The sequence below is a fragment of the Dermochelys coriacea genome, chromosome 2, assembly GCF_009764565.3.
Source record: "Dermochelys coriacea isolate rDerCor1 chromosome 2, rDerCor1.pri.v4, whole genome shotgun sequence".
In the NCBI taxonomy this organism is placed as follows: domain Eukaryota; kingdom Metazoa; phylum Chordata; order Testudines; family Dermochelyidae; genus Dermochelys; species Dermochelys coriacea.
The window spans coordinates 186,734,801-186,760,274 of record NC_050069.1 but is presented as its reverse complement, the minus strand read 5'-3'; the positions used below and the strand labels follow the sequence as shown (position 1 = coordinate 186,760,274).

At 37.1% G+C, this 25,474-nt stretch overlaps 2 protein-coding genes across 11 annotated transcripts in view; one reads left to right on the top strand and one right to left on the bottom strand.

Moving 5' to 3' along the window:
- Positions 1-25,474, top strand: part of FBXL2 (F-box and leucine rich repeat protein 2) — a 463,505-nt gene that overhangs the window by 144,109 nt on the left and 293,922 nt on the right. The window contains exon 17 of one of the 4 annotated variants that reach the window (XR_006279232.1): positions 15,945-17,224. The exons of 2 other annotated variants lie outside the window; for them this stretch is intronic. The gene's annotated coding sequence lies outside the window, so the exon portion shown is untranslated. Of the gene's footprint in view, positions 1-12,948; positions 13,101-15,944; positions 17,225-25,474 lie in introns of those variants that run through there. One more of the 4 variants, XR_006279230.1, reaches the window with a different exon arrangement.
- UBP1 (upstream binding protein 1) overlaps positions 1-25,474 on the bottom strand; it is a 62,282-nt gene that overhangs the window by 16,876 nt on the left and 19,932 nt on the right. For 5 of the 7 annotated variants that reach the window (XR_005291392.2, XM_043508836.1, XM_043508837.1 and 2 more), the window contains exons 3-11: positions 24,522-24,598; positions 21,085-21,190; positions 20,372-20,478; positions 18,481-18,633; positions 18,244-18,354; positions 17,590-17,697; positions 2,527-2,630; positions 713-767; positions 385-478 (exon numbers count right to left, since the gene is read on the bottom strand). Coding sequence is in view for 6 of the 7 variants with exons in the window: in XM_043508836.1 (XP_043364771.1) it covers positions 385-478; positions 713-767; positions 2,527-2,630; positions 17,590-17,697; positions 18,244-18,354; positions 18,481-18,633; positions 20,372-20,478; positions 21,085-21,190; positions 24,522-24,598 (915 nt within the window). In the remaining variant the exon portion in view is untranslated. The remainder of the gene's footprint in view (positions 1-384; positions 479-712; positions 768-2,526; positions 2,631-17,589; positions 17,698-18,243; positions 18,355-18,480; positions 18,634-20,371; positions 20,479-21,084; positions 21,191-24,521; positions 24,599-25,474) is intronic. The other 2 variants (XM_043508838.1, XM_038392196.2) reach the window with 1 other exon arrangement.

The window sequence follows — 25,474 nt, the reverse complement described above, 5'->3', positions numbered from 1 at the left end:
ATCTATGAATCTTGCACCTTCCTCTGAAGGACATGGTGCTGACCAATGTTAGAGACAGGACACTGAACTAGACAGACCACAGGTCTAATCCAGTGTGTCAATTCATTTTCTTCCTAAATAAGGAGTGAATCAGCATTTAATTGAGTCTGTGAACTATTACCACCAGTGGTAATGCAGAAGAAAGAACCCAGTTTCACTTTCAGGTGTCAGGTTGAGTTTGTAGAGCGGCAGTTAAGGGCAGCTTTTTCCCTTTAAACTGAATGTTTGGCCTAGAAATCAGAAAGACACTAACTATTCAATCCCATTTTTACAGAGTCATTTTTCAGAGAAGACTCTCACCCAAAACTTGAGGGAAAACTCTAAATAGACATTAAAAAAAAATACCTGAGAAATTTGAAAAAAGCCTTGTATAGGTAGAGAACCTATGTTTGAGTAACCACTGCTGAGTTTCCTGGATTGTGGCTGAAGGATGAAGTTGCTGTGAGAAACAGGGTTGAAGACGACAATTTTGATGTTAATTTTTTTTTTAACAAAACAAATAAAATCAACTATTTTTTATACTATTAAAAACAATTAAGTATCTAATTTCCTTTCATCAGAACATACCAATAATGAAATCAGTATGAATCGCCTCCAGTTCACTGATTATTCAGCAATTAGGTACAAGGTTTGCATTGTGTAATGAAGACCAAACAGGCAACTAGATACTCACATCTCCAGACCCTTGAGAAGTTCCATCTCCTTGATGATTTGGGGAGGAAGAATTGCTATGGTGGAGAGGTGGAACAAAAATAATGATATTACTGGATTTTTAAAAGTTAAGAGAATAAAACCATTCAAACATTATTGATAAAAGTAACCTTCAATTTCCAAAATGATAAAAAAAATCCCTATTTTATGGCAGCAGCATGATTCCTAGGTTAAAGACCACTTAGGGAATAAACTGGTCTGGTGGAGATATGCTGTAAGAAAGAGGAATATCACTTAAACTGTGCAAATCACTTGGTTCCTAATCTAATCCCTGCTAGTCAACTGAAAAAGCAGCACCCATAATAAACTCACACATCCAACCATCTATCTTAAAAGGAAGAAATGAATAGTGGTCACAGGATTGAAGAGGTAAGAGAGGTGCTGTCCATCCTCTGATGCACAGGTCAGTCACAAAAAAGGTAGAGATGCCAGGATCAGCTTTCTGAACACCCTGAAAAAAATTAGTGGTTCTCCTGAATGTTGCATTAGTGACAGTAAATTACACCAATACTTTACATTTATATAGCACCTTTCAATCCAGTTTCTTATATTTTATACATATGGCACCACTGTAGAGGCCTCTGACAAGGAGGGCATCAGTCAACCAGAGCAAAACATGAGAGAGAATAGTAGGCTAACTTCTACTCTTACATAACATTCAGCTCAGATAGGTTCCATTTTTAAAGTTTAATCTGAAAGACTGATATAGATACTAGCCTGGAGTTCTATTTTGAGGCTTAGACTAAAGGATGTGCCAACCATACCAAAATGTGAAACACATGTCTACAAGACAAATGAAATATTTAAAACCTGATATTTAGATTACTAAGCAATCCTTTCCAGCCGAGCCTATAAGTTTCAGAGCTAACGCGCGTACTTTTTAAAGCTTTTCTCTGCAGAAAACGCTTCTGTCAAACATTCTTCTTCCCCCCAACACCCTTATTAGGCCAAGTCTGAAGGTAAAATCTGTAATCTGTCACTGTCATGGCATCTCCTTCCCAAACACCATCATAAGCAAAGAGATGCATATTAAATGTTTTCTGTAAGTGCTTCAACTACAGCACCTACTGCCAGTAAGCCACCACTCTTGAAGATGAAAAAGTAGAAAGACAGAAGAAAAACAGGGAGAGAAAGACAACACTCTTGATCATAAATCTTCCCCTAGGTCCCTCATCTTTAGTTGTGCTATCTCACCTGACTCCCCCTGGTTTAAATGAAGGAAGGAAGATTGATTAATTACTTAGCAGCTATTCCTGGTATTTCATTTTGAATTTCTTAGATTAGATTTACTGTAATATCCTGCTTCTCTTACAGGAATAAGTTAGAGTGGTACCTGCACTTTTATACCAATATTACTATCCCCACGAGGGGGGGGGGTTGTACTGCTATAACTTCACTGATACAGTTCAAGTGGTCCGACTTTCATGTAGATAAGGCCTTAGCAAGTACTTTTCCTTTTAACTGGGGTACTTACTACTAATTGTGCTAGGGTCAATAAATTAAGTTTCCAGCAGTGGATACTGAGAAGGGAAAATAGGATTCCTGGGGCTGAAGGAATAATTTTACAACTGAAAAAAATAATGCCAAAAGTTTCAGAGTTCTGAAAAAAGTTGGCCAAAGTCCTACATCGCGCCCCCCCACAGCTTAATTTTGGGGATTGGTAGTCAAGCTTTCATATTTATATATGATCTACATTCAAATTAAAGGAAAATGTTTTAAGCATAAGACTGATTTTTGTAAAAATACCTCAAATTAAACTACAGAAAAGAAACTTACCTGTCTGGGACACTGTAGGTACTATGTTGAGCAGAGGTAAAAGTTGGTGTTGGGGTAGGGCTGTTGTTTACAAATGCCGTAGGAGTATCAGGCCATGGTGAGCACTGATGATAGAGAAAAGAATTAAACAATACATTTATCCTAATACCTATGTCACTTTGGCATGTAGTCCTACACTCAAAAGCCCTGAATTCACTCTTGTATAATTTTAACCTTCAATTTTAATTAAGTTTCCTCCACCCCACTTGTTCCATGCATGTATCTGATCCTGACCAGGAATTTTAACTAAAACAAAGCTGTTTTTTTCTGTTCCATGAAGGAGATTCCTATTTATTAACAACCTTATTATTGCTTTCTAATGACACAATGAAGGTGGTGATGATGGAGCTGAGGGAAGGACTGCAGAGATTATTCAGTTAATAAAAAAATTTAAAAAATGAACACAATCTGAAATCCACACGAAACAACCCCAGTAGGCTGCAAATGGCTACAGAAGGTTCAGGAATAGTGAGTATAAGCAAAGCTGAGAAACTAGATTTCAGAATGGCACTCAGTCAATAAGCTTAAAATGTGCCTACCCTGTCAGTGCTCACATCAGCTGTTACTCTGAGATGTCTAGCAGTATTTCTTTTTCAAACTTTCATTCTTTGGACTGAAATTTAAAAGTTATTTAGTATAAGACTAAATTGATGCCCCCATGCAGTTCTGCTTTCTCTTAAGTTTCATGCTAAGATGGGAGTTTTATTCATGAAGTAACTCATCACAAGCATTTACTGATAAACCCACTATCAAGCTAGGTCAAATTTTTTAAAAATCTACCAGCCAGAATAAAGGCCCTTTAAAATGACACTGGTTTTAGTGCTCCAAATGCTTTATCATAATCTATTAAAAATTAAATTTTTTAAAAAAGATTTAGGTTTTAATAAAGAAATGTGCAAGGACAAATGGATAAACTCCAAAAACAAGCAGCCAAAGAAAGATTAAATGAACTGAAGGCCAAGACCATGCTAGACATGCCAACACAGGTTTCTGATACACCCTTCATGATTGTCCGTTAACCCAAATATAAGCTAAAGTTTCTTTAAGGCAGTTTTTAAAGCTTTCTGTTGAAATGCAAGAGCGAAACAGTAAGTTCCAGAATTTAACAGGAGTCTACACTTCAAAATGGAAGATTCGGTGAACTTGAAATGCCTCATAGGTTTGACTACTGAAAGGTCCTTTTATCAACTAGGAACCACACCATGAGAAAAATCTTATGCTGCCTGCACTTTTTTTTTTTTTGGACATGCTTATTAATCGTTTTGTACTAGAAGTCTGGCTTTCGCTTGCCAGCAATGGGTACACCAAAAACCCTAAAACTGGTTAACGTTCCTAGAGACACTGGCTTGGGGCCTCAAAAGCTGGAAAACTTGGAAATCACATATGAAGTGGAGACTCACTCTAGAGGAGGATTTGTGATTTTATAATTTTATTAATACAAAGAATGTTACATTGTTACAGTGTACAGATATAGCCAATCCTGGCATACTAGACTGCGACTTCACTCATACTAAACATGATCGTTCACTGTTCCCCCGTACTCCCCCACCCATTCTGTCATATCTACCTGACATCTCTCATCATAAACTAAGACTCTAATCTCTCAGGGACAAGGACTCCATTATATGCGTGTACAGTACCTAACACAATGGGGCTTTGATCCGTAATGGTGAGCTCTAGGTACGACCACAATACAAATAATAAAACTAACGAGCCATCTATTTCTCTAGCACTAAGAGGAAAGTTTAGAGGATGGAAGGTTTCTGACATCCCTAAAACATGACATGGCCAGGATACTATCTCCTTTCTGTGCTCTCGTGAGGCAATTTTCAGTATATACTTACCACTGGGACATTGGTGTTTTGAACTGTTTTGATTTTAAATACAACTTACAGTGAATTTCTTTAAAGCTGCCAAAGATTTTTTAATTTTAACTTTTTAGCATTTACACCAAATCAGAATAACCTGAAACTCTGGAGTTCTGGAAGTAACATTGCACAGTGGGCTTTTGACTTAACTTTAAGGAGAAATAAAAAAAACACTAAGTTCAGTTGGGACAGTGGGGTAATTTCCTTTGAAGATTCTCAAATTCTCAACTCCCAAAGTCCAAGAGACTTCACTATAAATAAGACAAGAATTACATCTGTCTTACTCTTTGGCTGCTTTCCTGAAGTCTTATTGTTCAAAAAAATCTGAATTTTCTGATACTATAATTTGTGATAAAATACTATGTGATAGGGCCCTATCAAATTCCTGGTCCATTTTGGCCAATTTCAGGGCCATAGGATTTTAAAAATCTGAAATTTCATGATTTTAGCTATTTAAATCTGAAATTTCATAGTATTGCAATTGTAGGATCCTGACCCAAAAAGGAGTTATGGAGGCGGGGTGGTGGTAGGAGGGAGTGCAGTACTGCCACCCTTACTTCTGTGCTGCTGCTGGCAGCGGTGCTGCTTTCAGAGCTGGGTCCTCAGTCAGCAGCTGCCACTCTCCAGCCACTCAGCTCTGAAGGCAGTAGCGCAGAAGTAAAGATGATATGTATGGTATTGCCACACTTACTTCTGTGCTGCTGCTGGCAGGGCACTGCCTTTAGAGCTGGGTGCCCAGCCAACAGCCACTGCTCTCCAGCCACCCAGCTCTGAAGGCAGTGCAGAAGGGTGGCAATGCCACGACCACCCCTAAAATAACCTTGTGACCCCCCTGTAACTCTCTTTTGGGTCAGGACCCCCAATCTGAGCAATGCTGGTCTCCCCTGTGAAATCTGTATAGTATAGGATAAAAGCACATAAAACACCAGATTTCACGGTCCATGACACGTTTTTCGTGGCCGTGAATTTGCTAGGGCCCTCATGATAATGCTTACTCAATCCTTTTCCCGTACTCTGAACATAGTTACAACATATTTGTTTTGCTTAAATTTTCTAGGTTCCCCCCACAAAATGAGAAATATTTACTAGGATTAAAAAAATTAATCGCTCGATTAATCACACTGTTAATAATAAAATACCATTTATTTAAATATTTTTGGATGTTTTCTACATTTTCAAATATATTGATTTCTGTTACAACACAAAATACAAAGTGTACAGTGCTCACTTTATATTATTTTATTAGATATTTGCATTGTAAAATTGAAAAGAAATAGCATTTTTCAATTCACCACATACAAGTACTGTAGTGCAATCTCTATCGTGAAAGCGCAGTTTACGAATGTAGATTTTTTTTTAACGTTACATAATTGCACTCAGACAAAACAATGTAAAACTTTAGAACCTGCAAGTTCACTCAGTCCTATTTCTTGTTCAGCCAATCGCTTAGAGAAACAAGTTTGTTTACATTTACGGAAGATACTGCTAACTGCTTCTTATTTACAATGTCACCTGAAGGTAAGAACAGGCGTTCGTGTGGCTCTTTTGTAGCCGGCGTTGCAAGGACTGTGCCAGATATGATAAACATTCTAAGCCCCTTCATGCTTCGGCCACCATTCCAGAGGACATGCTTCCATACTGATGATGTTCCTTAAAAAAAAGTGTGTTAATTAAATTTGTGACTGAATTCCTTGGGGGAGAATTGTATGCCTTCTGTTCTGTTCTACCCACATTCTGCCACGTTATAGCTGTCTCAGATGATGACCCAGCATATGTTCACTTTAAGAACACTTTCACAGCAGATTTGACAAAATGCGAAGAAGGTACCAATGTGAGATTTCTAAGGATAGATACAGCACTCGACCCAAGGTTTCAGAATCTGAAGCACCTTCCAAAATCTGAGCGGGACAAGGTGTGGAGAATGCTTTCAGAAGTCTGAAATGAGCAACACTCAGATACGGAAACTACAGAACCCAAACCAACGAAAAAGAAAATCAACCTTCTGCTGGTGGCATCTGACTCAGATGATGAAAATGAACATGCATTGGTCTGCTCAGTTTTGGATTGTTATTGAACAAAACCCGACATCAGCATGAACACATGTTTTCTGGAATGGTGGTTGTAGCATGAAGGGACATGAATCTTTAGTGCATCTGGCACGTAAATATCTTGTGACGCTGGCTACAACAGTGCCATGCTGTTCACACTTTCAAGTGACATTGTAAACGAAGTGGGCAGCATTATCTCCTTCAAATTGTAATCAAACTTGTTTGTCTGAGCAATTTGCTGACGTAGGACTGAGTGGACTTGTAGGCTCTGATGTCTTACATTGCTATTTTTTGTACATAATTCTACATTTGTAAGTTCAACTTTCATGATAAAGAGATTGCATTACCGTACTTGTATTAGGTGAACTGAAATATACTATTGTTTATCATTTTTACAGTGCAAATATTTGTAATAAAAAAATATAAAAAACGAGCATTGTATAGTTTGCTTTCTGTTCTAATAGAGATCAATATATCTGAAAATGTAGACAAACATCCAAAAATACTAAATTTCAATTAGTATTCTATTGTTTAACCATGCGATTCATTGAGATTAATTTTTTTAATCTGAGTTAATTTGAGTTAATTGCATGAGTTAACGGAGATTGACAGCCCTAATAGTTACACAATGTGCACATTAAGAGTTGTATGTTGCTCTCACTGTACCACTTTACATTAAGCCATGCTGCCATTACTGTTCATAATATATTAAGATCAAGAAAATGAATATATGAGACAGCCAGTCAGAGGCAAGACAAGGATATTTGTGTCCACCATTGCACAGTAAAGTGGTTGCTACTTATCAAGCATCTTCTGTTTGATATCAAAATAGTAAATAATGATATCCCTAATTTCAATCAATTAAACATTCTCAACCTTTCATTGGCCTAATATTTATTCACCCTTACTTTCTCTTAAGCCACTGACTTCAGACCATAGAGTCTCACATGAACTTCATTTCTCTTTAAAAAGCCTTGTTTATAGAAAGGTTTTTTTGTATCAGAATGGATTAAATAAAATATTACATGACAACAGCAAGATAGATGTCAGCATTGTTATATACAACTATGTCATCTTGCAGAAGAACCAGAAATATTTTCCAACAAGCCAGAGTTGCTTTAATCATATCTGCAACAACAAACTTTTATCCATGGAACAATCCTTCATTATTTCATCTTGTAATATACCAGGGTGGATAAAAATCAATTAAAAACAAAACAAAAACACAGATTTTTTGGATAAAATGCTTTTTGAGGGGAAAAAAAACCTATCTAAAGATACATTATAGTTCAAAGAGGTGTCGTCATGGAATAGGGATTATAAATTCTAATTCTATAATATGAGACGATATATTCATGTAATGTTGAAGAAAAGTTTTGTAAATGAGTTCCAATAGTTCATGGATTAGGGACCCAATCTTATTGGGTTCCAGGGGCTTCTGTATAGATTTAGGTTAATCTTTCTATCTACCCAATGGGACTCAGTGCTCAGTCTGGAAGATACCATCAGAGATGCTTAGTTTTGCAGTTTTCAAACTGTGGATTTGAGTCTCCAGAGATAACATGCTTGTTAACAGCAAAAATGTTTTAAAATTAATAAAATAAAATAAATAACGAGAGGTGAGAAATAACAGACCTCAACCCTATTGTCCCTCTGCAAATTTGTGTACACAGAGTCAATCCCTTATTTTGCACTTCTAGGGAGAGGTTTCAAAAAGTTCAATGAACAGAAGATAGTTGGGGCGAAAGATCTGGACAATGAGAAGTCTGGAGATAAATGTTAGAACGGAGGGACAGGAAGTAGAAACAAAAGTGAAACTGTTTGAGCAGCATATTCCAGAAGTCTTGAGGTCTTTGAGTATAGCCTTCATTGGATTTGAGATCTACCATACCCTTCTCTCACTAGAAGTGAAAACCTATAATGGTAGCCTGCTTTCAAAGAGACCCAGTTTGGGAATATTTTAATGAAGTGCCTCTACCTGTGGATAAGAGAGGCATGCATACAAAATGCAAACAGTGCAACAAAGAAATGCAAGGCCTGGTTGCCCGAATGAAACAACATCATGAGAAGTGTTCCTTCTCAGGAGGAAGCTGCGCTGAAGATGATGAAAGGAACATGTCTGAACATGCAGGATCTTCAGGTTGGTAAACTTTTATTTCATACTTCTTTCTTAAAGACTGGCTGTCTTCCTTCTGGCCTATTCTTGAATTCTCACGTTTGCGCAAAAAATCTAATTGTTACTCTACGGTACTATCATTTTAGATGCAGTTGTGATAAAAAATAAAAAGCGGACATTGTAAAAGGAAGATCTGCCTATCTCACCTTTAAAGTAGTACTGAGTGTCAGTGAATGCAATGAGTAATACTAAATGAGCAGTATGGGAATAATAATTAAATAACTGCATTGACTTATTTTGTTTCAGAGACTCCATCCTCAACATACAGGATTCTGAAAACTATACACCTTCAAGATCACCACCATTTTCTATAGTTTCAGAGTTATCTGTCAATGATAGTGTTTCAGTCACATCATGTATGTCACATAGCCACAATACATCACCTGTAGCAAAAAATCTCCATCATCCAGAAATAACCATAAATAAGTTTGTGATTAGAACCAGCAGATTATAAAAAGAGGTAACTGATGAAAAAATTGCCCCGTTTGTTTATGCAACAAACTCTCCTTTCCGTATGTTTGAGAACCCACACTTCATTAACATGGTTCAGTCATCAAGACCAGGATATAATCCACCCAACAGAACAGATGTCGCAGGCAAATAGCTGGATAAAGTGTATGAAAGAGAAACAGAGTAGTGTGCAAAAGGTCTAGAGAGTGAAATTGTTAACCTGAGTCTTGATGGGTGGAGCAATGTCCACCATGATCCAGTTGTATGTGCTTGTGTGACAACAGAAGGGAATGTCTTCCTTGCAGAAACAACTGATACATCAGGAAATGCACACAGAGCAGAATACTTACAAGAAGTAGCAGTAAAAGCTATAACAAACTGTGGAAAAAAACCTCAAATGTCTAGTACATAGCTTGGTCACAGACAATGCTGCAAATGTATCCAAGACGAGAAGAAATTATTTAGAAGAGAGTCCCAAGCTAACATATGGTTGCAGTGCTCATTTGATGCACCTTCTAGCCAAAGACTTCAGTGTTCCAGAAATAAAGGCTAATGTTGTTGAAATTGCAAAATACTTCCTTAACAACCACTTTACAGCAACCGCTCTAAAAAAAAAAGTGGGAGGAACCAAGCTAACTCTCCCACAAGACGTGCACTGGAACTCAGTAGGGGATTGTATTGAGCACTATATCAAGAAATGGCCTAATCCGATGAGAGTTTGTGAACAAAAACGGGAAAAAATAAGATGGCATTGTCACAGCCAAAGTTCTCAACGTTAGGCTTCAGAGAAATGTTGAACACATGCCAAGTACCCTGAAAACTTTTTCTGAAGCCATGAACAAATTGCAGGGAAATAGCTGTTTTATTGCTGACACCATTGAAATTTGGAAGGCACTGAGTGAGATCTTAAGAGAAATATGCAATGACAGAGTTAAATTACAAGCATTAAAAAAACAAATGGGACAAGCACTATCTCCAGCTCATTTTCTTGCAAATATTCTCAATATTCAGTACCAGGGTCAAACCTTAACTGCTGAAGAAGAGGAGTTGGCTCTGACATGGACATCCAGCCATCATCCCTCCATAATGCCAACGATAATAAACTTCAGAGCTAAGGATGAACCATTCAAGAAATACAGGTTTGCTGATGACGTTTTAAAGACAGTCACACCAATGAACTGGTGGAAATAACTTAAGCACTTGGATTCAGAGACTGTTGAAGTAACATCTCACTTTTAACAGCAGTAGTTTCTTCTGCTGGTGTAGAAAGAATATTTTCTTCCTTTGGGCTAATTCATTCCAAATTGAGAAATCGTTTGGGACCTGAAAAAGCAGGAAAGCTTGTTTTTCTTTTCCAGATTATGAACAAACAGGAAAATGAAGGTGAAGACGACTGAGTTAGCTGCAGAAGCCAATATTTTCTCATGTTGACCTGGCTGACAGTCTATTTAATTTTTTTTTTTAAATATTTCATTTAACTATTTTAGTGAGAACAATTTTAACAAAAACAAACCTGATTTAAAAAAACTTGTATGTTTAACTAAAATTCAAAAATTCATGTTTGTTTTGTTAAAATATTATAGGTTTGCTGTGTGAAGAAAAAAATCCAGAATACATAACACTATTGTTTTAAAGAAAACAATTTAAATGTCTGTCTGGTGATGTTTTCCTCCTAATACAACAAGGCAAGAAAATCCTCCAAATATTAATGATTAACCTGTTGAATTGGAGATATTTATGAAGTCATTGGGAGATGAACTATCTGCTTCAATTACTTTTGGTAAATGAAATAATCATTCATTTTCTGTTAAAGCTGTAAAACTAATCTGAAAAGTTTTCAAAATAAATCACTTTAAAAATGTATAGTGTGTACCTTCTAAAAATGAAACCTACATCTATCTCTGAGTTGTGAAAAATATATATTAAGGTATGTATAACAACCAACAAGAATGCACTTTTATGTGGAAATCCAGATTCAATCGAGTCTTCCTGACTAGTGATTTAAATCATGATTTAAATCAAATCCACCCTGTCAAGACTCAGTCTCCAGTTGCTTGGAAATAGAATTGCAAGAGCATGCTTTAATTTTTGAGATTCTCGGGTCCAAGTATGCCTGACCGAAGAGCCTCAATTTTCTTCACAGGAACATCCGGTCCTGTTGAATGAGGCTATTAGAAATAAAGTTGCTTGGTTAACATTATTTCTTTTAAATACAGTTTAAATATCAAAGGACATGATAACCAAGCAGCATTACAGAGAACTTTACAAATTATAGGGTTGGGATGTTGATAAGAATTCTCCCCAAACAGAAAAGAGATTCTGTTATAGTGATCCAGTCTGTGCAAGGAGAGAAAGACCATTAGTCATTTTGAGTTCTTTTCCCACCCAAGCCGTAGTTTGTTGTAAATCTCTAGTTTGGAGTCTCATTCCAGCAATCAAACCCAAATTCTGCTCCATATAGTTAATCTCAGCAGCTAAAGTTGCTAGTGAAATTTTGTTCAAGTTTTTGCAGTCTGAAGCTTCAGCAGCTCATCATTCTGAGGGATGAAAATTGTTGAGATACACATACAGTGATAATTGCCTAATTTCACAAATGACCGAACTCTCATCTTCTCTGCCTTTTGCCAAGAGCTCTGTAGTTTTTTCTCTTGGGAATTGTGGTCTATTAAGTGACCATTCATAATTCCCATTCATAATGAGGGGTTCTAGAAGCAGTGTGGAGCACGTTTTCTGTTTATTCCCAGCTATTGCACAAAAATTTTCCTTGAGTTGCATAGAATGTGGCATTAGCATGTTCTGCCTCTTTCATTCTCTCTAGTAGGTTAAAGAAGATAATCTACATATTGAAAAATAAATGTAGATTTTAAAAGATACTTTCAGAGGTAATTCGGCAGAATCTGAACTTGTCCTGTGCCTGTTCTTGTTCTAATAAACTTCTGAACCACTCCATGGCATCAGTTGCATTCAAATGTTGCTCAGTCCCAGCTAGAGTTCTGACTGCAGACCTCTTAAATTCACTCCTGGGACAGGGCAGAATATTCCAACCAAGTGTAGCCCCCCCTACTTCTCTTATGTATACATTTCCTCCCTTTGCTCTGCCCCTAATTAACACTGTCCATACCATAACTGCCCATACCATGAATAAAGGTGCCAGCAATTAACCATCACTAAAAAACTAAAAGCCAGAATTAGACAATTTAACTATTTTCCAGTCTTCCAATGGGCAGCTGCAGAGCTGCCTTCGTTCCTGTTACCAGATAATACTATACAAAGAGAATCATAGAATATCAGCATTGGAAGGGACCCCAGGAGATCTAGTCCAACCCCCTGCTCAAAGCAGGGCCATTCCCCAATTTTTGCCCCAGATCCCTAAATGGACCCCTCAAGGACTGAACTCACAACCCTGGGTTTAGCAGGCCAATGCTCAAACCACTGAGCTATCCCTCCCCTGCTTTTAAGCAACACTTAAAAGAATGCTCAGATCTCTAAAACAAGGGCAACTGAGTGGACAAGAAAAACCAACTCTGTAGTGTGCACCCTGAAGGTAGGTTCTCTTTTCCTATCCTTCCTTGGAATGTACAACTCAAAGGGATCTTAATACAGACATAGTGTGTTTATTTAACCCTTCAATGATAAACCCTTGCGCCATAGCAGACTGCCCTCCACAATAGATAAGGTAAGGTAATAGGAGGAGAGTATTGGACAGTAAGGGCTTCCCATTGCAGCTGGAGGGCCCCCCTGAAGTCTTACAGATTAATCAGTCCTTCAGTTTCCTAAAGACCTGGGGTGATGGGTTCACAGCTTTCTTCAGTCATTTTCTAACCATTTGCTTGCATTACAGAATTATGCAAATTCAGAACTACCTAGGCATTCTGAAATATTAATTGAAACTGAAGTTAGCTTTGGCAGGAACATGATGAAATAGTTAACCAAGTTCTGAAGTCCCAGGTGCTTGGAGACAAACTTACAAGATGAGACTCAAAGGGATGCCAAATAAGAGGGCACCTTTCGTATTATTCTTTTGAGATAAACGTTTCAAATGTTTTGGTTGAGAACTGAGGTTTTTGCCAAATGAAATGCCTCCATGTTATAGAAAATGAAATTTCTAAAAAAAATAAAAATAAAAAAAAGCAAGCAGCACTGAAGTGACCCTGACAGCAGTCCAGTCTGATTCAGGATTACAGAGGGGATACTACTGTACAAATTTGGAGATCATATTCTGATGGATTTATTGCAGCCTTGGAATAAGGATGCTGGAATTCCCCTTTGACATAGGCAATGCACAAAGATACATTTGCAAATGAGAAGGAACATGACTCTAGGACTCTGGTTCCCTTCATTATATCATGGCTTAGACCTTGGACAAAAGGATTAACCTTAAGAGGACCTACAAGCCCATGCTCAGTTTCTTAAATTTCATAATCTGAGTTAAGTAATTCCCCAAAAGTATTATTCTGCTCAGAGAAAATAGAAAGACCGCTCTTGACAAAATCCGGACCAAATCCATTGTCAGAAAAAACAAACAAACAAACAGTAAGTACTAAGAGATGCTGCCATACTACAGGGGGAAGCCCCAACTACCTCACAGGTAGGGTCTTGAGAAGTTGCCATCTGATCTAAAATGAAGACAGCCTTGGAGAAAGAAGGCTCATCATCATCTTCCAAGGTTTGTAACTACCTTTTTAAAAGGTCCAGGATGTGTTAGAGAGCCATTTGCACACAGATGCCCCTGAACACAAACTCTTAAGCTCTGCAGATACCTTCTAGTTCATCAGGTCCTTTGGGGCCACTTCCCAGAGCTGTTTTCTCCCTATTCCCAAAACACTGAAATTCACTCTGAATTTGTGCTTTGAGAAGGTACAAAGTTACCTAAAAAGTCAAAGATTGTGGATCCTGGGAGAAGTCCACTCCCTATCCAAAGTAACGTAACTAGAGCAATGAACAAAGACAGAATTAGAGGCCTTTTTATGACTACCCTAAATAAGATCCTTATTCTCAGCAAGAGTCACTTTTCAGATTTAGAGTGTGTGCTGCTTGATCAGCATGACTATTTATAGAGCCCCCATAATGGCATGTCAAAGAACATATAAAAATATAGGGTTCCTGTCCCAAATAGCTTTTAGTCTAACATGACCATATACAATTAAAAATTCTGTTCATGTACAAGTTACTTTAAACAGAGTCAGAAGATGAGGAAGTTACTGTCCCCATAATGCTAAATCAGCTATGCTACACATCCTGTACTTTTGGCATTTAACTTGAATATATTAAAAGATACATTTAAGAAGCAACAAACATAAAGAAGTAAAAGGTACATGCTATAGGGACAACCAAAGGTTACTACGATAACCTTAAAATTAAGTGGAACCCACCTATATGCTTTATACTGCATCATCTGGCTTTCTTTCTCCAAAGGAGTGGAAGAGAATGCAGCAGTGTGGAGGAAGGAGATATGGTAACATGGAGGATCTTACTTGGATACTGAGCGTCTGTACATGTGCAGAGAGTAGGGCATGGTAACTCGGAAAGACCCAGAAACTTCCAGAACAGAGTAGTAGTTATCAGACATTCTCAGTTGCTGTTCTGAGGCTGTATAGAAAGTTTTCACTGTGTGCTACTCACCAGCAATCATACTCTAGTCACCCTTGGAGAGCTGAGCCAATCATAAAGCATTAGATGAGGTGGTTATAAACAGAGGTGCTAAAAGTGGCCCCATGGACTCAACAGGTGATTGACACAGAACCAAGAGACTATCTGCTGTGAGGGCTGGGTCCCAAGCCCTGTACACTTTGGACATGGGCTGCAGATTTCCGTTTCCTCACAACTGAGAGCACCTGTCAGCTATTAACCCAAGGCTTACAATGCTGCTAGCTGTGGAGGCCCACATTGTTTGCTGACAGGGTTCTGAAGTGTTTGAAAGGACTGCAATGCTGCCATTTCTCAAGCTCTGAAGAGTCCAGGTGACTTACTGTGGTCACGCTACAAAGAGCAAGAAAGCACCTGTTTGAAGATCAGAGGGGAATGTGTTTTGATAGGTGCACTAATGTACAGAAAACATTATGTTCAAACCTTGTATTTGAATGTTTGTAACAGAAATAAAAGGGGGAAGTCTGTATAAGGAACACCAGCAGACTACTGTTCAATAGCTTTTATTTAAAAGTTATTCACAGCATTCCACATACTATTTACCATGTTATGTGCATTAAATGTTTGTTTTACTAAGAAAACGTATGGTAGTCTCTCTGAAGCTGACTGGGAACTATTCGCATCCATGTATCAAGGTTTATATAAAATAGCCCTGAATTTTAACTGTTGTGTTTTTTGAAGTCATTAAAAGACAGAACTCTAGCCTGTGCTTCAGCAAAGAGCTAAGCTGAGGTGCAGTATAGTTAGACAATATTGCATGAGCAGCCCATGTTCCCCATTACATAAACACCAAGTCAAAAAGCGAAGCGTACTATGAACTGAAGTTTTTGTATTCTAATTTTTTATTTCAGTTAACTTTTGTTTAAAAGAATTAAGCTCTGTACAGTACAAGCCTTACACTTGCAAAACTCAACATTCAGCATATTATAAACTCCACATTTCAAAGATTATAAAGTTTGAGGAGTATGGCTCATAACAGAGCCCTTTAATCATTGAAAGCCTTCAGTTCTACGTGATCTCCCTTGAGACAGAGAGGACATGAATTGAAGGATTAAAACAACCAGTGTCTCCTGGGCTTAAAGAGTCTTGACTACAAGGGAAGAAAGAAGGCGAAGACCTAATGAAATCATTATGAAAAAGGCTAGGTCTATTTTTGCCAAATGTAAGGGAAGTTCTATCTTTCTCTTCTAGAGACTAAGCTCTGGCTTTCCAGCACTTAAGAGGGATGCAAACTGGAGAGCTCCTTCCCACAGGACGACACCTGCCTGACAACTAGCAGCAGCAGCAACATGCACTTAGCAGGAGGCCACGTCCAAAGAGAGATTCACTGAGCACAGGGAGAAAAAACTCCCTGGGCATTACCATACTCTAAAATACCTAATTTAGTCAGAAAGGAAAAAGATTAAAACAAACAAACACTGGAAGTCGAGCCTTGCCATCTGGAAGAGCTGCCTCTACCTAATTAGAGATTTTAACATGCTTTATAGGGAGAGACACATATTGAGCACCATTTTTTTCTTCCTGTATACATCTGCTGATGGACATCCTGCCCAGCAGCAGAAGAATGTCTGGGTTGACAAGGATACTGCAGAAGAAATGTAACAGTTTCAACTAAGGAACTAGATATTTCATGTTGCCGGTATTTTACTATGAACTTTAAGTAATTCCAGACAGCGCAGTGTTTACTACAGCATCAAGTAAAACAAAATTCTCCAAATAATTCATCCCACTGTTTACAGTGCTCGCTTTATTATAGTGCCTCAGTTGTGTGTGGCATTTCATAATGAAAGAATGAACAGGTCCCTTGCCTTGAGAAATGTACAATCTGAATTCTGAATAGCACATAAAGGGATGACAAAGTGGGGAAGGGAATACTGATAGACAAAAGTCAGCTAATTGTCACATAAGTGCTTTAGAGAAAGAGGGGTCAAAGAAATACAAACAAAACTTGCTTGTTCAGTGAATTAAGTCAAATAATTGACTTTCACGGGTGGACATTAATATATGACCAAATTCACCAAGAGGCAGATGCAGGACCATGACTTGCCAAAACAAATAAGTTGCTAAGATCTACCTTACAAATAAAGGTATCGGAAAATATTTATCATTCACCAAAAGTGTCATTTTAAACATCTGGCAGGTTAAAACTTGATAGGGATAGTGTAAAATATACGTATTTGCCTCTTTTAAACAGATCCAGGATTACACAGAGGGTCCACATTGAGAAAAGTAGTGCTCAGTAACATTAAGCCTTGCTGTATCTGACTTAAGCACGAGGAGAACAAGTTGCAAATGGCCAAAGGAAACAAAGTAATATCACAATAAACAACCTCTCTGCAACAATACATGGGGCTTTAAAAGTACAGATGTATATGGAAACTTACATTAAACACAGGTGGAAATATGGGACAAAACAAATGCTTTAACTAAATTTTGTTATTACCTTTACTTTCACTGATTATATATATATATATATATATATATATATATATATATATATATATATATATATATATATATAAAAATAAAGAAAGCAAATAGCTTTTAAAAAACATCTAGCTATTTCAATAAAGAAATGCAGGTGTAAACTGAAAGCTCTTGGGTTTTTTTTTTTTTTTTAAAGAGAGTCACGCAGTCCCTCTGCAACAATTTGTCTTAAGTGTTAGATTTAGGAAGCATTCCTCACTGAAACAGAGTAATTGGTATAAACAAGAGTGAATGAAATTAAGCCAAGGCAGTAAAAATATGTTTTTATTTTTGATCATGGAAGTTTCTCCTATATCTAACACTGCACAAGGTAACTTGCACAATGAAAAGGTAAGCAGAAGTCCCTTACAGTGCCTCGCTTTGCCAGAGAATCACCGCAGTCTGCTGGCAAAGTCCGCTTGCTGGACTTTTTCTGCTCATGTTCAACTGCATCTTCAATTATAGGCTCAAGCCTCATCTGGACAAACACCAAAGATTTGGATCAATTTCTTTTCATTATACAGTGAGGAAAGATCTAAAAGCCTTTTAAAAACTTTTGCAATCTTTAGAAAACTGTATAGAACTCACTGGTGTTTAAATAAAAAGAAAATGCAAAAACCCAGTGAGGCTCTAGCCATAAACTCAGTAGTCTCTAAAAGTACGGTTTTGAGCTCAAATTTGACATGTATAAATAAATCCTAAACCCCAGGTTTTGTTTTTTAGCTGCAAGGTTTTTAGATCTGTACATGAGACTTGTTTTAGAATTCAGCACAAACGGTGCTCTATCCAAGGGTATTTGAGTACCATATCTACTATACAGCCAAGTGAAATTTACTTAGCAGAATCTTAAAGGTTACTGGTGTTGTTCTTTGGGACAAGTTTTTCATATTAAAAAGCCTATCTTTGTCTATATGTTTAGGCTGTAATTCTCTCCCCCTTTTAAGAATATAATTTACGGCTAATATTTCATATATTGTAACTAGATAATTTTTCTTCATAAATACATGCAGTTCCATCGTGTTACCTCTGTGAGGATTGTGGTGTCATACGAAGGTTGATACTTTTCTTTTTCATGTGCAGTTCGCTTCTCCATCTTTTCTCTGTCTGTTTTCTGTTTCCTGTCTGCTCCTTTTGGCTAAAAATGAATAGTTACATGAACAAGCAGACGGAAAGCAGCTTTGCAACTGAAATATGGGCCTAAAAATCAGCCATTATAATATAAACAAAAAATTTACTTGGGACCATTATTTACAACTATTACCTTAAAAACTTTAATTTGGCAGCTGGCTGAATGCAAATGATCTGTGTATTCTCCATTTTCAGTCTGCTTAAAAGTGTCAACCTGAATCCTAAAAGGAACTCCTTTTTCACCTCCATGTTTACGTGGGGTAAATTCAGTGCTGATGCAATGTACCTGAAAAACAAAGTGAAGCTGTACTCCATTCTAGGCATATTCTTAATTCTTTTGCCACCATCATTATATAAATTTCTTTGACAGGGTGAGCAACAATTTATGGCTTATTCGGGAAATGACACTGGAAATCCAAGGCAGGTAAGAACAAATGCCTGTATCTTTGCCAGCTGCATAGGCTTGGAAGTCAGTAAATAGGGACAGGTTTAAAACCTATCAATACATCACCTATATACTCCCAAAAAAGTAATACTTTAACTCCTATATCTTTCACAAAATTAAAGAACTGTTGTGGATCCTCATCAAATGTAATTAAAATAATCCCTCTTAAATTCTCGTACGGGCTCTTAAGACAAATATAAGAGCAGAACAACTACGTGAATCATGATGAATAAATTCAAAGATTTTGCCAGCATACAGTAGTATAATTTAGCTAGCCTGAACAGTAAGATTTTCTTTAATAAAATTTCTTGAAATTGCTATCAAAACCACTTACTAGAATGATTTTTAAATATGATTTAAGGCTAGGATTTTCAAAAAGGATGCTAATGGAGGTAGGTGCTTAAGTGTCAATGAATGGCAGTGGGAATTGATACCTAACTCCCTACAGCTTTTTTGAAAATACCAGAATAAAGGCATTGGGTTTAATGAGACGTGAATATCATGGCAGTAAAAAGGTCCAAGAATAGAGTGCTATACTAAGAAACAATACAACAGTAACAATGTTGTAGGGCATTAAATACTTAGTATATCACCAATGCCACCACACTGCGCACTCCCACCTTCCAAACAGTAAGAGTCGACTAAGCTTTTCTTCATGCCATTAGCACATCCTGCAAGGTTGAAAATATAACTGTACAAACAAACGTAAAATGGATGGCTCATTACACACTCTTTACTCCCTTGCAGCAAAGCCTGACATGGAAGCAGACATTGTAACAATTGTGTAATTCCTTGACAAAGGAAGAATTATTACTGTCAAGGTACAGTAGCACAACATTATTTACTGCCAACGTGGAAACAATCCACCTGATTTAGCAGGCTAAGGAATATTGCCACCTCTCGCTTTGCACTTTTTGTTCATACCAATGCCCGATTTTTGAGACAAAATTATCCAGAAGGAAGACTATAGCATAATACAAAGGATTCCAATGAAATCTAATTCCATGGAATAAATCACTTAGAAAAAAACCTGGTCTTGAATATAATAAACAATCTGTGAAGAAGCTAACATCTTATCAATCAGGTAAGCAAGAACTGAAAATCTGCTGAAATCTAGTCATTTCAAATGCTCTCTCTATTGGTAAAGCAGATTCAGTCCTATTTGTGTCCTCATACAGGGGCCCTATTAACTGGAACTGAAGTAATAACAGTTATTTACAAAAACTGCTTTGAAAATACACCTCCCTAAATATTTATCCATACAAGATGCAAGAGCTAATCATTAATTTTCAGTTAAAACACACACTGTCCTATTCATTTTATTGATTGGTTTTAAAAAGCTGCTTCTGTTCTAAGCTATGTTTAAAACCCTTATATCAAGATGAAAACTCAGCTAGCATCACCTACAGAAGAAGCAGTTGCATGAATCTAAGTTTACAAAAATGATGGCTCTAACAGGATAATTTTGCTTTTTACTAGGATAATTATATAGGAAACAATCACATAGCACAACTGCCATCACATTCATTACCTGACAAAGACCAAATCAGTTCACATCCAGTAAAGCAAAATTTCAAACCTGAATAAAGGCAGATGTTCGCTTTCCCGGATCCCACAGAAATTCGACTGCATTGAGCTGGCTTGGATTTGTCTTTAGATCAATTACTCCAACAGACATTGGAATATCTACATAAAAATGAAAATATATGCTATACGAACACAGCAGTGAGAGGATTTGAATGGTTTGTTTCGAATAAAAACCCATTCATCTGCAAACTCATCTACAGTGAAATGTACTGTAAATTACCACACAAGGGATGACAAAAATTGTTTGTTTAATGACAGTGATCTTCTGATAAAGATGGAGATGTGTACTTAATTTCTGGGGAATAATGTGCGGTGGTCTTATGGGTTTTACTGTAAATCTTATGTAATCTGCAATAATTACGTTTTTACAGTATATTAGCAATAAAGGTTTCTCTCATGTTCCCCTGACTACCAGAACACATTTTGCTCTCAAAGAACAAAAGGGTTATTAATTGAATTATTTAGTGGTATTGTTTTTTGTAATGTTAGATGAAGGCCATTAGAGGTTTTCATGGAAAATTCACAGTGTAACATTACTGAAAAACATTTATATAAATCTCAAGTATCCTAACACAACAAGCAGCATACAGACATTAGTATGTATGCTTTTGCTATCCCCACTGTTGATATATAAATTGATGCAATTCCTATAAAGACTGAGTCTCTTATTTTAACCCTAGATAACAAGGGAACTGAGAGACGTACCTAAGTCAAGAAGTCTGTCCCCAGGGCGATTCCACTTCCAACCTTCCAGTTGCTGGTGTTCTGTATATTGCAACCTTCTGTCATGGAACACAACTCTTATGATACTCTAGTCAGAGGAAGAAAGTTAAAGATTAGTCTTAGAATCAGTACCCATTCAAGAGGAGATTGAAATATTAAAAATTTTCTGAAATACATACCAGTGATAAATACCACACACTTTTAGAACAAAATCAATGGGAAGCACCTAATCCAACTTTATTTAGTATAAAGTCTCAGAACACTTTAGACTAAATAATACAGAAACAAAGGTGTAAAGAAGGGACAAGAACCAGAGTATGGTTCAGCTGCAATATGAAGTGAAATGGAGAGCTGAGGCTGACACTGCCCAAAAAGGCTGTTGTAGATTATGTGAACTACAGAGGATAAGGCTCTCACACAGCACGGTGGCCAAATTACATGGATACAGTGAGGCTAGCATTAGGAAAATCTGAGGACAGGTCAACCGGAAAGGTTACAACTTCAGTTTCACTCACTCTGAATAGCACTAATCTATGGTTTGAACCAAATTTATAGAAGAATTTGCTGGAAAAATCAGAAATAAAGGTAACATTCTGCAGTAATCCACAAAATTCAATATTTAAACTTAAATGCGTCACCTAAAAATCTGCAAAAAAGTGTTTTGTACGATTTCTAAACAGGAGTGCATTAGTTGAAATATTTAAAGTGTAATTGTGACTCCAACAATTCAGAAAATTAATAAATGGATAAATCAGTGTGTGTGTAAAAAAGATGTATTACTAGATTAACATTAAGACCTTGTACTACACAAGGAGGACTTCAATTTATAGTTAGCATTGACAAACTGCCAATTCTAGAACTATTCCCACTCTTCTAGATACAATATTCATCTAAAAGATTACAAAAGAACACCATTACTTTGAAACCTAGACAATTTTTTAAGAAGTTAAAAATAGGTTTCAAATACTTTGCATATACTTCAAATACTTCACCTGAAATATCTGTAGCTGTTTACAGCAATGCAAAATATCCCACTACAGAAAATACTTCACAACCAACAAGCATTTCAGTATCCAAATTGAAAACATTTCAAATACCTAACTAAAGCAGTAAATTCAACAGTTATTTGACTTGCAAAGTAACCCTGATCTAAAATACTCTCCTAAAGGTTAGTCATAAGTGTGTTCAACCAGTAAAACCAACAAATACCTTTCAAATTGGTCTCAATAGCAATGGGTTCCCATCAGATGCACTGAAATGTTACTTAAAGCCCCCAAAGGAAAAGGCGGCAGAAACCTGCAACGTTTGTCACAACAGCAAAGCAGCAACACAGATGATGACACTGTTTCAGTTCCAGGGTCCATAAATCCAGCAATGCGATGCTCACATTTAACACTCATTGATGGAATTATCACAGAATAAGTTCCCTATCTGAATGACTAAGCAAGAGCAAACAGCCAGACTATACTTACCAGCCAAGTTCTCAAATGGACAGAGTTGGCATTGGTGGGCAAAAAAATTAACACACTCATTTGGAGACCTAACAACAATAGGGTATGTATTTTAATTTCTTCAACCTGTCCTTCTGGCTATTAGGAAAAAAAAGTTAAACAAATAATTCATGAGCACTTGTGTGTATTCCCATTTTTAGCTTGCCAAACATTACATTCACTCTACATTATTTTGCTTACTGTAGCTCCTAACAGCAAGTTAGAAAAAGTTTTGGTTATCACTACTGATAAGACTGGGAGTCACAAGAGATGGGTTCTTTGCTTAGCAGCCACTGCGTGACCTTCGGCAAGACACTTAGGATCTGTTTTTCTAAGGTGATGAGTACACTCAGCTTCCAACTGACTTCAACTGAAGTTGCAGGTGTTCAGCATTTCTGAAAAAAATCAAGCCCATAAATCTTTGTGCTTCAGATTCCTCTATCTGCAAAATGCGATAACTGACAGCAAAACACAAAGCTTTATACAGGACAGAGTCAAAGTGCTAATAATTTCATACTTTCAGACATTTAAGTTTCTTGAAGTTTAACTTCAGCTCTGAATTCCAAAGGGCTTTTGTCTGTTTTTGTTTAAACTACAAAAAAAAAAAAAATAAAAACAGAAAACCATTAAGTTATGACGTACTCTCAATATTAATTTTAAACAAACAATGATTGTGTCTGGTTTCCTTATTATTTTCTTTTCAAATATATATGACAGCTAGAGGGATGTAAGGAGGAGAATACCCTGCAGAGCTTCTAAGTAAAAGGGGAGCAGGGGCTCATGGAAGCCATCTGGGAATTAGGTTCAGAGACCTGCATAACGATTGATCCTCTGGTGCCAGAGAAAGTATGCAGAGCTCTATAAGCTACCTATGCAGGGCTCCTGCTGATGCCTGCTACCTTGCACTTCGCAAATTCCAAAGCCCTTTAACTGGCTTATAATAGAAAGTAAGTCTTCAATCTTAACTATGGAGCAGCTACCGTTCTCCCTAATAATGCTCAACTGTGATTAAAAAAATTAAGGACATATTACTATTTGTTATTCAGAGCAGACAATGTACAGTCACGATCAAAGTAATCAAAATAATTAAGTCTCTATCCCGAAGAGACTGAAGCCTGCAAGATAGAAGATGGGTTGCAATGGAAATCAAAGAGGTGAGACACTGTTTAGGGTTTTTTAAAACTGCCTTCTTATGGGCCTTGCTATATACATATAGAATGTTCTTCTCTTCTGTCAGCAGGACAGGTCAGTTGAAGGTAAAAAACTTAATATGCAGACCAAAAGAATATCTGATTTTTAGAACCACCATCTTGATAGCATTCCTTCAAAATATGAACAGCTTCCATACCAGAGGAGACTACAAAGATTAGGACTGTTTATCTTAGAAAAAAAGACAGGCACCTAAAATGGGATATGATAACAGTCTAAACAAATATGACTAGTGTGGAAAAAGTGAATAGACAAATGTTATTTTCCCTTTCCCACAATGCAACAGCTTCCATAACCCTGATCATCTTTGTTGCTCTTCTCTGAACCTTTTCCAGTTCCACTATATCCTTTGAGATGGGGCGACTAGAAATGGACAGAGTATGCAACGTGTGCACACCATAGGTTTAAGATACCACTTAAGTTTTATTTATTATGTCAGGTCACTCAGATTTGATTTTATCTATGAGGTTCTGTGCCACAAGTACTCCTTTTCTTTTTGCGAATACAGACTAACACGGCTGCTACTCTGAAACCTGCAGGTTGTGACTGCTTCTACTTTCTTTATGGTTAGATTAAGAGATTTGGGGGAGAAAGGGTTCCAAATTTTTTTCCTGTTGCAATGTGGAGCAAGAGTAGAAAAAAAGTTGAAAACCACTGGACTAACTTGTCAACCAGCAGCAATCTCTCATTACTATTATTTAGAGAACAACTCTACTTCACCTTCACTAGCTTTCCACTGGTCTCCAGCATGTCTCCAATCTTCCGATTATCTAGCATCCGTATTTCATAGGACTGACCTTTAGAGAAAAAAGTTTGTATCAATGAAAAGGTGACATACAAAGCCTCTCTCCCTTTAACCCAGAGAATATTTGGTTTCTATTCAGCACGTTGTAGTAACATAAGGTTAAGGAACTCTTATGGAGAGCTATAGCTGGTTGCATATTCTAGCTGGTTGCATAAGAATAAAGTGAAACTTTTACGGTACTGCTGAAACTACTGATACTTCCAAACCCTAGGTATCCTACTTTATGTCTAGTGCAAGTGTTTATGCCTTTTTGGCAGAAAGGAACAGACCACACCGAAAGTTGAATTCCTTTATATCTGAAATAGCTGAAAGGCAATATGTTGATGACAAAATAGAATATTCTCACAAGTACCATGTATACCATTTACAGCTGCCTTTATGTTCTGATTGCCTCCATTTTAAGTTGCCTTAAACATATGCTGCCTATGGGGTAAAATCCCTTCCTATAACTTTCTGAAAGTGGCAGTCTTTAAAAGTTATTTCAATAAGCAAGAGCTTGATGAATCATGCTATGCTTTACTGAGTTTGTTTCAGTACAGAAGAAGCTAGGAGCAATTTATCTAAAACTGATAAGCAGCATTTTTCCTCCTAGACTGAAACACTACATATTGGCAAGGCTAAATTTGTTCCTATTCAGGGAGGCAGGAGAAAACAGAGATCTTAAAAGGTTCACTAGGACGCACTGAATTTACTCCACCATTCTGAGTTCTCCTAAACTTTCTTTATTCCCCAACATCAACTGCACAGACATTACATTTGCTGGCTTGTTTTACCAGATACCACCAGCAAAGGCTATAAGCGAAAAGCATCAGCTTTACATCCTTCGTAAACAGTGCAAGAGCAGAACAAGTAATTTGAGAATCAGTTC